Raw genomic sequence first — 12,316 nt, forward strand, 5'->3', positions numbered from 1 at the left:
CAGAATCTGTATTGCACCTCAAAGCATTCATGCAAAGTCTCCATCTGGAGCTTCCGGAAGAGCTGCAGGTCCTTGACATCAACCAGTCTGTCTGAGTACACTCTGCAGGACTCATGGAGCCACAACAGTGCCAGGCCAGTGCTCTCTTCCACACTATCAGGCCCAGCGAAGAGGATGCCCTAAATAACACAGTTGATCATGTGAATATTTCACTTTTCATTCAAAAGTCCAATTGCAAAACTTGCTCACTATCAGTACTACCTGAAAGACGTTAGACAAGTCTCGTAGATTAAATGTGTAGTGAAATTTGATGGCTGTGGGCAGAAATCTCTGAACCATCTTGTGATGAAGACTTATGGCAGCTTGGACTACAGCTACAGCGCTCCTCTGAACCAGTGGACTGAAGAGCTGCTGCTTCAGATGGCCACACAGGATCTGACTGAAGATTGACATCTGAGCCTCAGACGATGGAAAGTTTACCGCAAACACTGAGAAATGTCTCTGTAGAGTAAAAACACAACTTTCAGAAATTTCAGAAAATGCATAGTAGTGTATGATTTTAATTATGAAAAGATGCTAGTTTAGGGATGTCTTCAATCTAACCCCAAAATCTTCAAATACATAATTGGCAGTCCCTTTGAACTTGGAATTAATTTATCTGGAAATATGTATTTAAACTACATGTTACAGGCTTGTTTTATAGCAGTAGTACAAGTAGTTCCTACATCATTAAAATACATCCTCATCATGCCACTTGAGTATAAAATATTGAAATCATGTTTTGCTTATGCTCCAAACCACACTAAGGATTCAAGATAAGTTTCCCTTGTGGCATTGTAATTGCTGCTTCTTCTCCATGCTAATCCTTTTCTCTGCAAACAAATGAAATTAGTTTCTGAGAAGTTTCCGGAGCAGAAGATTCAATTTTAAAACACATGGACTCAAGATTCTTTACAGCATTTGAATATATAAACTGCGCCTGTCAAAGGGAGCTGGAAAACCACAATCTGCACACTAATTCACGCACACTTTAACTCTATACTTAAAACTATACTATACTTAAAACCTTGAAAGTCTATAAGACTGCACTGAGAAATGAATTATGCTGGCAGAACTTATTTGAATCCTTTATCAGAAAATAAGATTAAGGGAAATTTAACTGGGAAACATACTTGTAGTCTGGGGTTGATGGTGAAGCTCCCAGCAGTTGGATTCATACAGGCAACGTACTGGGTATTGTGTATTTCTTTTAGGCTCAGTTTCTGTCTGTCATACCTACAGAGAGCAAGAAAAGACAGATTGGTTTAATAAGCAGAACACACTATAGTGTAGTTTGGCAAAACGTTTCATGTGGTGGCATAAGACTTAAAAACACAACTGAAAATCAGGTACTAAATGTGTGAGGTCTTCTCACCAGTGCCCATAATCCAGATACTGACGTATAAGAGTGTGAGGTTGTACTGTTCCATAACTATCGACAGCTGGCATGTTGATATCATCTATAAAGTAGACCATCCTTCTGTTGCCTACAGGGGAGTAGCTTCTGCCGGCTCTTTTCTCTAATTGTCGCTCAAGAATAACTACAAGAGAAAGCAAAATTATGTGTCACAAATCAAAAATGCAACCAAACTACAGTTGCCTATGCACACATACGAGACAAACTATATATATATATATTTTTTTTTTTTTTTTTTTTTTTTTTTTTTTAATTTAGAATAATCTGATAATGATTGCAATGATAACTGAGGATGAAGTTTTCTCCCCCTTTCCTTTTCCTGAATCTGAGTATTACCAGCAGATGGTGCTATAGTTTACCTGATGTGCTAGTAGTCAGTACTAAAGGACAATCAGAAAAGCCCTACTCACCCTGCAGCATTAGGGAGGTAGTGTAGTAGTTGAAGGGTACTTTTGTAGTCATGTAACTCTCTGGCAGACAGTCAAACTTGTTCTTGACAATTGCAGTCTTTCCCACTCCTGCATTCCCCACAAGCATCACTGGCTGTCTCCTCTCCAGCAACAAGTCCATGAAGTACCGAAGACGCACAGTCTCTGCTGTGTGTACCAGAACAGCCTGCAATCATAGAAACAGCAGGAAGACAGAGAGCAGAAACATACATAGTTATTATGGCTTTCTTTGAGTGTGATTTATTGACAGACATGTGTTCAGTGAATTGTATGTGATTTATAATTTCTTTTATTTCCCCAGTACACCACAACTATTCTGTCATAATAGCATCATTTGCTCAGAACAAAACCCTACTAATTATGGCTCAGCAAGAGCCTTTGGAGCATTCACAGCTGTATGCAGGAGCATAAAGAAAGACAATAGCGTGTGGGTGATAGCTCAAGCCTTGTTGCTCATGCCTTCACCCCCACACAGTCTGGTATGGGGTCTAGCATATGGTAATCAGACACAGTAGAAAGCCTATCATCCATTCTAGTACCCCTGCCATAACCTCATGATTGTACTTTACCCTCTCTTATTATGTTCAATGATGCATACAAAGATTTTTAATATGACTGTATTGTTCGTTTTTGGTTAGTTTTCTTACAGAAGGTTGCTGGTGATCATGTGTGTGATTGTTAGTCAAACTGCTTTGAAAGGTCTGTGTTTCTGGAGTTGCAAGAAGGGTCCTACTCTCCCATACATTTATAGCAGCTTTTATGTTCATACCTGTAATGGTGTACAAGTTTCCATTTCAAATGGAGGCACAGTATCACTCCAGGGCAGGAACCGTCTGGTTTGAGGGTCAAGGTAGTAGTCGAACACTGTCCCCTGTGCTGGCAGCTTCACTGTCTTCATTTCTTTGGTCCACCACTGACTGAACTCCACCCGGTAATCATAGAGCTGGACAAGTCATTGAAGAAATTATATCATGCATTAATTCATATCATTTCAATACACAAACCCACCATTAGTCAAAATCATTGACAGATACGCTTATTATATTATTATTATTATTCTTGGTCACATCATGACAGTCTTGACATGTCTGTCTGCAAAATGCATTATGTTGCATCTCACCCTATAGTCATACCTTCTTAACAGAAGTGCAAAGACAAATCAAGGAATAAGTAGAGTGTTAACTATTGCCAGGAGTATTAACAAAGTATCCAATAACATTGTTCAAAAGTCCTTGATGTTGTCTGCATTACTAATGCCCAGTTATCCATTTTCTTTTCTATGAAAAATTCCTAATTTATGTAACGGAACAACTGTTTTGAGCATCCAAAAAATAAAACCACAGCTTTATTAGGGCACAAAAACTTCTGCAGAGCATGTCATTGTCATGTCAAAACATATGAACCAAAATTGTCCTAAAAGTTGCTATATATAAGTTCATGTGAAATTAGAATTGTTATACCAGACTCAATTGCGCATTCACAATCCCCTTGAATTAAACCAAAGTAATACCTGCTCTTGATACAGGGCCCCACCAAAAGCCCAGATGCAGGCAAAGGTGAAGTAGGTCTCATAGAGCTCACGTGGAGAGTCAGATGGAATATTTTCTGGTGTTAGAAGGCAGTCAAGCAAAGTGCAGAGTGTCTAAATGAGAAAGAAAATAATTATTTCATTCTGATTTGCTGACTGTATAGGCATAAAAGAAGAAATAAATTCACTGTACATGCTTGTGTGTTGTGTACCTGCACCATAGAGTTTTCTGGGATAGGAGTTATGGTCTTGAAGGTGTTTCTCATCTGTTCGACACAATGAGGAACATATTTTTCAAACAGTATGGTAAGGTGGGCCCTTTCTGTCTGGCGTTCTCGTTGGTCAATCCAGCTGGCCACGTACCTAAGCAGGAAGGATTTATTTTATATTGCTGTGCTGTTCTGATCAGGATCTGAATCAGTGTCCCTTGTCTTTACAATACAACATTTACACAATATGGTCACTTTGGTGCAACAAGCACGACACAAAGAAGATAATATATTACAAAAATAGCATTGCATTGAAAACTTCAAAAGTGTTTTGATATTATGTGAATACAAATAGTGTGACTCACGGGTTCCAGCCCAGATCCTGTTGGTTAACATAGAGAATACCTGCTCTGGACACAGTAGCAGGAGTGGCTGTCCTTAGGTGACTGATCTCAAACACCAGTCTCATTGATGAAGTGAGTGGCACACGTTCATTACTGGCCAGAGTCAGGACCTAAAAGATGTAATGTAGCATTACGGTTTCCAAATATCATAACATTTGAATGGTCAATATGACGGACAAGACTCTGCCCAAATGATAAGGAAAACCTTCATATCTCATCAGGTTTGACAGACGTGCTTTAAAATATTTCAAAAGGCACAAGATCACTGTGACATGATTCATTGCTGTGAAAAAAGACCTCAAAGTACTCACAGTCCAGGAAGTGATTGCTGAAGCAGGGGGAAAGAAACATCTTTTTCTATCTATACCACCTTGGTTGCCATGTGTTGTACAATAGTGTATGAGTGAACAGGAGGGAGGTACCTTATTGTCATCCATCACTGTGTTGAGTGATTCAATCCACATCGGATCAATGTCTCCATCCAACACAATCCACTTAGGTCCTATGTGGGAGATGTTTGCTTGCTCTCGCATCACTGATGAAAGCAAACCTTACACAGAGATTGAACAACTGGGATTACAAGGTATTAGCACTGTTTACATCTAGTATGAGTTAGCACTGGTACATGGATACATTTAAATGTTGTTATTCTTCTCATTTAAAACCAGCTCTTTACCATCTTTCCACTCTCGAGTTGTGTGATGGATAAAGCCAAACAATTCATCTCTGTCTACCGCCTTTGGATTGAGGTCATTCCATACCGGCTTCCTCTTCAAGTTTACATAGGTTTTGTGGAGAACTCTCAATATCTGTTGAAAAAATAAAAACCTGTCATGTGATGTACCAAACAAAAACAAACAACTAAATTGAGTATTTACTTTCACAATTTTTAAGGCAAACAAATCTAACCTGGCTTTTCCCAGTCCCTGCATTTCCAACAACAAAGACAGAATGACGCACCGCCATGAGTTCCTCCAACTGCATCACCTGACAAAATAAATGTGAAAAAAATAAAAATAAAAAAGATTATTGCATTCTTTTTTTAAGCATTGTCCAGGTATACACCAAATAATGTCAAACCTTGAGGACGAATGTCTCTTCAGGCTGGAGTCGGAGCTCCAGTGTGGTCTTTCGGATGGCCTTTTCAAATTCACAGTCTCTCTCTCTCTCCACCTCCAGGCCTGGGAACAGGTCTCCCAGCAGTCCCAAGAAGATAGTCACATCCTCACTCACAATTTTAGGCATGTTGAAGTCCCTCAGCGCACGCATCAGCACCTGGATAGTAAAGTGCATTTGCAGATTATATAAGACAATGAGTCTTCCTCTTGTGGCTGTGAGATGACATACACATGAAAGTCACCTGATCCTCTGGTCTACTCTTGTCTCTTCTTCTCAGTGCCCCTGCCACAACCAGAACAGACTTGACAGCACGCAAACCCCAATCATAGTGGTCCTAATAGACAAACAAGAATAGACAGTAAAGATGTGTATTCCTGTGTTTACGCTTACCATAAATCATATCATATAAAGTACTAAGATTAATTGAATGGTCTCATGCATCTCTGTGCTTCTGAGATATACTGTAGCTGAAAAGATGTATTATTGATGCTCCCTGTTCTAATCCAACATTATGAAATATAACAGTGCTATCAGGTGCTTTTCTCCTACCTGCTTAGAGAGCAGTTCTTTGCAGAGAGTGTACAGAGTGATAAACTTCCTGGCTAAAAGCTTAGCACCACGGAAGCCCTCTGCCACCAGCATTATCTCACAAATAAGCTCAGTGTCAGGCACCACCATGGCACAGGGTCTACAACAGGACACAGACAGTGCAGACAATAAACTTAAAGCTGAGTAAAAGCATACTATAAATAAAGTTACTGTATCACTCTCACCTGAAAAGAGCCTTGAGGTTCTCAGGTAGCTCCGTCCTGCCTGCATAGCCGGGGTTCATAGTGATGAAAATCCCCACAGAGGGATTTAAGACAATGTCTTTATCTAAAAAGAGGAACCTGTGAGGTTGTATAGAGAGTTAACAGATTTTCACATATTTTCACAATAAAGGCTTCATGTATTCAGCTTAAACTGGTTACCTTTTCTTTTTAGAGCGAATGGCACCCTGTATAGTTTTGACCTGCACTGCCACAACTGACAGAACATCCACAGCGATACGATTGAACTCATCAAAGCAGCCCCATGCTCCAGTCTGCGCCAGACCCTTGTAGATATTTCCAATCGACTGAATGTGAACAAAATTAGATTTTGCATTTGAACACACGGTACATGATACATCTAATCAAGATGATAAACTGGCCAAAGGGAATAACTGTGAAGTGTCCACTAAATTAATTTTGCACCTTGTAATCCATCTGTTCAGAACAGTTGAAGATGTATACCATGACACCCATGGCTCTGCCAAGATCCTTAGTGGTCTCAGTCTTCCCTGTTCCAGCAGGGCCAGCTGGGGCTCCACTCATGGTCAGGTGGAGTGACTGAGTTAAGGTGATGTAGCACCTAAGCATATACAGAAGACACATATTTGCTGTTTAGCAATGCTGAATGTAGGGAATGTATTAAAAGTATTGTTCCAAGCATAGACTGAAAACTGATAAGCAGCAGAGTTACCGGTCTGTGAGGGGAGTGATGACTAGACGAGGTGTATTTCCAAGATACTCATATGAGTAAAGGAACTGAGCATCACAGATGTTAATGAAACAGTGATGCTGCTGCTCATACCAGCAATGCCGGAGCTGGGAAAGCCACTGGAAGGCCTGTGAGGTGGCGACCTGTGAACAACGTGATTGCTGTTAAACTATGTCAAAAAAGCATATGTCACAAGAGATATGGGCAGCAGGTAGTATGATGATCATAACTAGTTCAAATATTGTCTTGTTTAAGCCATAGTCTATAATCTGGTCTTTCCATTTGGTGAAATTGAGGCTGTGGCTCTCTTGTTTATTTTTGTGCAATAAAAAGTAAAAAGTCAGGAACTGCACTGTTCCTATTCAGGTTATTTTAATTGTTAACTCACACTTTAAGAAAGTTAGTGTTTAGTGTTGCAGCATATAGGTTGCAAATGGAGAATTGGGCGTTACCATACGTTGTGAATAGGGCTGGGCGATAAGGAGAAAATCAGATATCACGATATTCTTGACCAAATACCTCGATATTGATATTGTGGCGATATTCTAGGGTTGACAATTGGTGCTTTAACAAAATATCTTCACACTTAGATTTGAGCCAAATAATCATCAGTAATGTGGACATAATGTCTAGAGGTGGGGGAAAGGCAAGATGGACGACTGGGACGGTCATGGTGGTTCGAGAGAGTGCGTCAGCTGCTTGTGGCGTGACAAGATGGAGGACAATGTCGTTCGGATGTTGGATGTCAAGATCTGGGATGATAATCTGGTCATCATTGCAGTAATGGATGTTATGTCGTTAACTGGCCCTGGTTGATTTCGATGAGTTATGTTCCTTCTGAGCAAATTGACGATTGAGAATCAATGATAGAAGTCGTGTGATTCGATTGGGTCCTGAATGATGGAATCTGACAATGATATTGGATCGATGGTCATGAGTCATGATGTAAATTTCGAATGAATGACATGGATCAACAGGTTCGGGTTGATCTGGAAAACAGGTTCATGATGGTGGGAATGAATGAGTTGGACTATGAGTTAGGATTCCATGTGATTGGATTGATGATCTGATATGGTTCATGATGAGTGTTCAAAGGTCATTGATCATCTTCGGACAAGATCGATATCGGATGATAGATGTGGACAATTCGAATGATGGTCAAAATTGATCTTCGTTCGAGACATCATGGATGGTCATAATGAATCAATCGGATTGGAAGGAGAATGATTGATCAAGGAATGGAATGATGAGTGATGTCCTGACTGTGAGCCATGAGGGTCCTAGGCCAATGGGTCCTTGTCTGATTATGATGGAGGAGAATGTGATCCATCTTCGGTTCAAACCTAGAGAATGATACTAAAAACATATGCATTATCTAATAATAATATCATATAATAATAGCAGCATCATGCATATATGCATATATAATATATTCAATAATAATCAATGATAATAAATAATCAATAATAATAATGATGATATTAATAATAGTAATCTTTCGATTGATTGGGATGATTTTTGGTCATGATGATATAATGACAGAATGGGACCTGATTGATGCATATGGGTCACTGATTGAAATATCTGGGTCAATTCCATAGAGTAAAGATGATTCAAACGGATGATCATTCTGATTCAGTCATTCTGATGGGTCTGGATTCGAATTAACTTCAGTGGGTATCCAATGGGTGGGCAAGGGAGATTCTATATGGAGCTAATTATTTCTAGGATTATGATGGTCTGGGAATGAGAACCATTCAGGAAAAACAGAATGACTAAAATCAAAGAGTGAAATGATGTTGAGAACCGGAGTTCAGATCAGACTTTCAACAGATAGAGACAATTCTGAGTTGAAATGATTTAAGCGATTCGAATTGACCCTCAGGTATCAATATATCTATTTCTTCATAAAATAACTGTCATGAGTTTCATTCCTTTGGTCTTTGTTTGTGTTCATGCATCCCTGATGGGTGGGTTTCATGAAATCAAATCTGAAGTTCATTCATTACATTCATTCTACAATCTCAGTGACAGTGATAGGATTATCAACTCCCTGATCATCAGCTTATGAAATAATCATCTATGATGTCTTATTAATTAATGATTCTGTCTGAGCAAAATATTCATTATATGTCCCTGATTGGGTAATCTTCGTGAAAGACCAGTGGTAAATAATCTGCTAGAATCAACCCTGAGTCAGAGTTCCATATATCCATCAGCAACCTCAGCATGGTCTGTTTCTCTATTCCATTTCATTTGGATCTTGAGTCAGCTTTCTTTGGTGAAATCTTCTCTCAGCCTGTTTCTTGTGATCTTTCGTCCTTCCTCAGGTCTTTCAACCTGGCTCCATATCATTCCTCCTGGATCTGGGGATCGAGGTGAGGCTGCAGTCCATCTCTGGAGCCTGTCCTGGGCAGCCTCGGACAGGTGACTGACATTTCTTCATGAGTCCTCCAGACCAAGGCCATGCCAAGGGAGGGTGGAGGAGAATGGATGGGACCCTGGACCATTGTTGGGCAGGTGGGACGGTGGATTATGGACAGGACAGGACATGCCAGATTGTTCTGATCAGGATCTGGAATCAGTGTCCCTTGTCTTTACCTGGCTAACATTTTACAATATGGTCACTTTGGTTGCAACAAACACGACACAAAGAAATTAATATATTACAAAAATAGCATTGCATTGAAAACTTCAAAAAGTGTTTGATACATGTGAATTACAAATGGTCGCTGACTCCACGAGGGTTCCATGATCCTGTTGGTTAACATAGAGAATACCACTGGACACAGGCAACGGGAATTGTATCCTTAAGGTGACTGATCTCAAACACCGGTCTCATTGATGAAGTGGAGTGGCACCACGTTCATTGTGGAGATGGGACCTAAAAGATGTAATGTAGCATTACGGTTTCCAAATATCATAACATTTGAATGGTCATGTAATGGACAAGACTCTTAAAATGATAAGAAAACCTTATCTCATCTAAGGTTTGACAGGCCGTGCTTCCATTTCCAAAGGCACTGAATCACTGTGACATGATTCATTGCTGAAAAAAGACCTCAAAGTACTCACAGTCCAGGAAGTGATTGCTGAAGCAGGGAAAGAAACATGCTTTTTCTATACCACCCTTGGTTGCCATGTGTTCTTCAATAGTGTATGAGTGAACAGGAGGTACCTTGTGTCATCCATCACTGTGTTGAGTGATTCAATCCCACATGGGATCAATGTCCGCCAACACAATCCACTTAGGTCCCTATGTGGGTTGCTTGCTCGCATCTGAACAAATTACTTACAGATGAACAACTGGGATTACAAGGTATTAGCACTGTTTACATCTAGTATGAGTTAGCACTGGTACATGGATACATTTAAATGTTGTTATTCTTCTCATTTAAAACCAGCTCTTTACCATCTTTCCACTCTCGAAGTTGTGTGATGGATAAAGCCAAACAATTCATCTCTGTCTACCGCCTTTGGATTGAGGTCATTCCATACCGGCTTCCTCTTCAAGTTTACATAGGTTTTGTGGAGAACTCTCAATATCTGTTGAAAAAATAAAAACCTGTCATGTGATGTACCAAACAAAAACAAACAACTAAATTGAGTATTTACTTTCACAATTTTTAAGGCAAACAAATCTAACCTGGCTTTTCCCAGTCCCTGCATTTCCAACAACAAAGACAGAATGACGCACCGCCATGAGTTCCTCCAACTGCATCACCTGACAAAATAAATGTGAAAAAAATAAAAATAAAAAAGATTATTGCATTCTTTTTTTAAGCATTGTCCAGGTATACACCAAATAATGTCAAACCTTGAGGACGTGTCTCTTCAGGCTGGAGTCGGAGCTCCAGTGTGGGTCTTCGGGATGGCCTTTTCAAATTCACAGTCTCTCTCTCTCTCCACCTCCAGGCCTGGGAACAGGTCTCCCAGCAGTCCCAAGAAGATAGTCACATCCTCACTCACAATTTTAGGCATGTTGAAGTCCCTCAGCACCATCAGCACCTGGATAGTAAAGTGCATTTGCAGATTATATAAGACAATGAGTCTTCCTCTTGTGGCTGTGAGATGACATACACATGAAAGTCACCTGATCCTCTGGTCTACTCTTGTCTCTTCTTCTCAGTGCCCCTGCCACAACCAGAACAGACTTGACAGCACGCAAACCCCAATCATAGTGGTCCTAATAGACAAACAAGAATAGACAGTAAAGATGTGTATTCCTGTGTTTACGCTTACCATAAATCATATCATATAAAGTACTAAGATTAATTGAATGGTCTCATGCATCTCTGTGCTTCTGAGATATACTGTACCTGAAAAGATGAAATATTATTGATGCTCCCTGTTCTAATCCAACATTATGAAATATAACAGTGCTATCAGGTGCTTTTCCCTACCTGCTTAGAGAGCAGTTCTTTGCAGAGAGTGTACAGAGTGATAAACTTCCTGGCTAAAAGCTTAGCACCACGAGCCCTCTGCCACCAGCATTATCTCACAAATAAGCTCAGTGTCAGGCACCACCATGGCACAGGGTCTACAACAGGACACAGACAGTGCAGACAATAAACTTAAAGCTGAGTAAAAGCATACTATAAATAAAGTTACTGTATCACTCTCACCTGAAAAGAGCCTTGAGGGTTCTCAGGTAGCCTCGTCCTGCCTGCATAGCCGGGGTTCATAGTGATGAAAATCCCCACAGAGGGATTTAAGACAATGTCTTTATCTAAAAAGAGGAACCTGTGAGGTTGTATAGAGAGTTAACAGATTTTCACATATTTTCACAATAAAGGCTTCATGTATTCAGCTTAAACTGGTTACCTTTCCTTTTAGAGCGAATGGCACCCTGTATAGTTTTGACCTGCACTGCCACAACTGACAGAACATCCACAGCGATACGATTGAACTCATCAAAGCAGCCCCATGCTCCAGTCTGCCGCGACCCTTGTAGATATTTCCAATCGACTGAATGTGAACAAAATTAGATTTTGCATTTGAACACACGGTACATGATACATCTAATCAAGATGATAAACTGGCCAAAGGGAATAACTGTGAAGTGTCCACTAAATTAATTTTGCACCTTGTAATCCATCTGTTCAGAACAGTTGAAGATGTATACCATGACACCCATGGCTCTGCCAAGATCCTTAGTGGTCTCAGTCTTCCCTGTTCCAGCAGGGCCAGCTGGGGCTCCACTCATGGTCAGGTGGAGTGACTGAGTTAAGGTGATGTAGCACCTAAGCATATACAGAAGACACATATTTGCTGTTTAGCAATGCTGAATGTAGGGAATGTATTAAAAGTATTGTTCCAAGCATAGACTGAAAACTGATAAGCAGCAGAGTTACCGGTCTGTGAGGGGAGTGATGACTAGACGAGGTGTATTTCCAAGATACTCATATGAGTAAAGGAACTGAGCATCACAGATGTTAATGAAACAGTGATGCTGCTGCTCATACCAGCAATGCCGGAGCTGGGAAAGCCACTGGAAGGCCTGTGAGGTGGCGACCTGTGAACACACGTGATTGCTGTTAAACTATGTCAAAAAGAGCATATGTCACAAGAGATATGGGCAGCAGGTAGTATGATGATCATAACTAGTTCAAATATTGTCTTGTTTAAGC

At 40.3% G+C, this 12,316-nt stretch overlaps 1 protein-coding gene and 1 long non-coding RNA gene across 2 annotated transcripts in view; both read right to left on the reverse strand.

The window, feature by feature from the left end:
• LOC120561948 (dynein heavy chain 11, axonemal) overlaps positions 1–12,316 on the reverse strand; it is a 51,451-nt gene that overhangs the window by 22,931 nt on the left and 16,204 nt on the right. The window contains exons 32-50 of the mRNA XM_039805294.1: positions 12,041–12,201; positions 11,773–11,929; positions 6,137–6,282; positions 5,939–6,055; positions 5,715–5,853; positions 5,407–5,499; positions 5,127–5,321; positions 4,956–5,033; positions 4,723–4,855; positions 4,469–4,596; positions 4,008–4,156; positions 3,646–3,796; positions 3,416–3,547; positions 2,675–2,848; positions 1,867–2,071; positions 1,415–1,580; positions 1,173–1,275; positions 262–501; positions 18–179 (exon numbers count right to left, since the gene is read on the reverse strand). Coding sequence (XP_039661228.1) covers positions 18–179; positions 262–501; positions 1,173–1,275; positions 1,415–1,580; positions 1,867–2,071; positions 2,675–2,848; positions 3,416–3,547; positions 3,646–3,796; positions 4,008–4,156; positions 4,469–4,596; positions 4,723–4,855; positions 4,956–5,033; positions 5,127–5,321; positions 5,407–5,499; positions 5,715–5,853; positions 5,939–6,055; positions 6,137–6,282; positions 11,773–11,929; positions 12,041–12,201 — 2,829 coding nt within the window. The remainder of the gene's footprint in view (positions 1–17; positions 180–261; positions 502–1,172; positions 1,276–1,414; positions 1,581–1,866; positions 2,072–2,674; positions 2,849–3,415; positions 3,548–3,645; positions 3,797–4,007; positions 4,157–4,468; positions 4,597–4,722; positions 4,856–4,955; positions 5,034–5,126; positions 5,322–5,406; positions 5,500–5,714; positions 5,854–5,938; positions 6,056–6,136; positions 6,283–11,772; positions 11,930–12,040; positions 12,202–12,316) is intronic.
• LOC120562734 lies at positions 10,119–10,513 on the reverse strand. The gene is made up of 3 exons (XR_005639815.1): positions 10,504–10,513; positions 10,333–10,410; positions 10,119–10,232 (listed from the first exon to the last, which is right to left on the reverse strand). It is a non-coding gene; the product is annotated as an uncharacterized LOC120562734 (long non-coding RNA).

The sequence above is a fragment of the Perca fluviatilis genome, chromosome 7 (assembly GCF_010015445.1).
Source record: "Perca fluviatilis chromosome 7, GENO_Pfluv_1.0, whole genome shotgun sequence".
NCBI classification, from domain to species: Eukaryota; Metazoa; Chordata; class Actinopteri; order Perciformes; family Percidae; genus Perca; species Perca fluviatilis.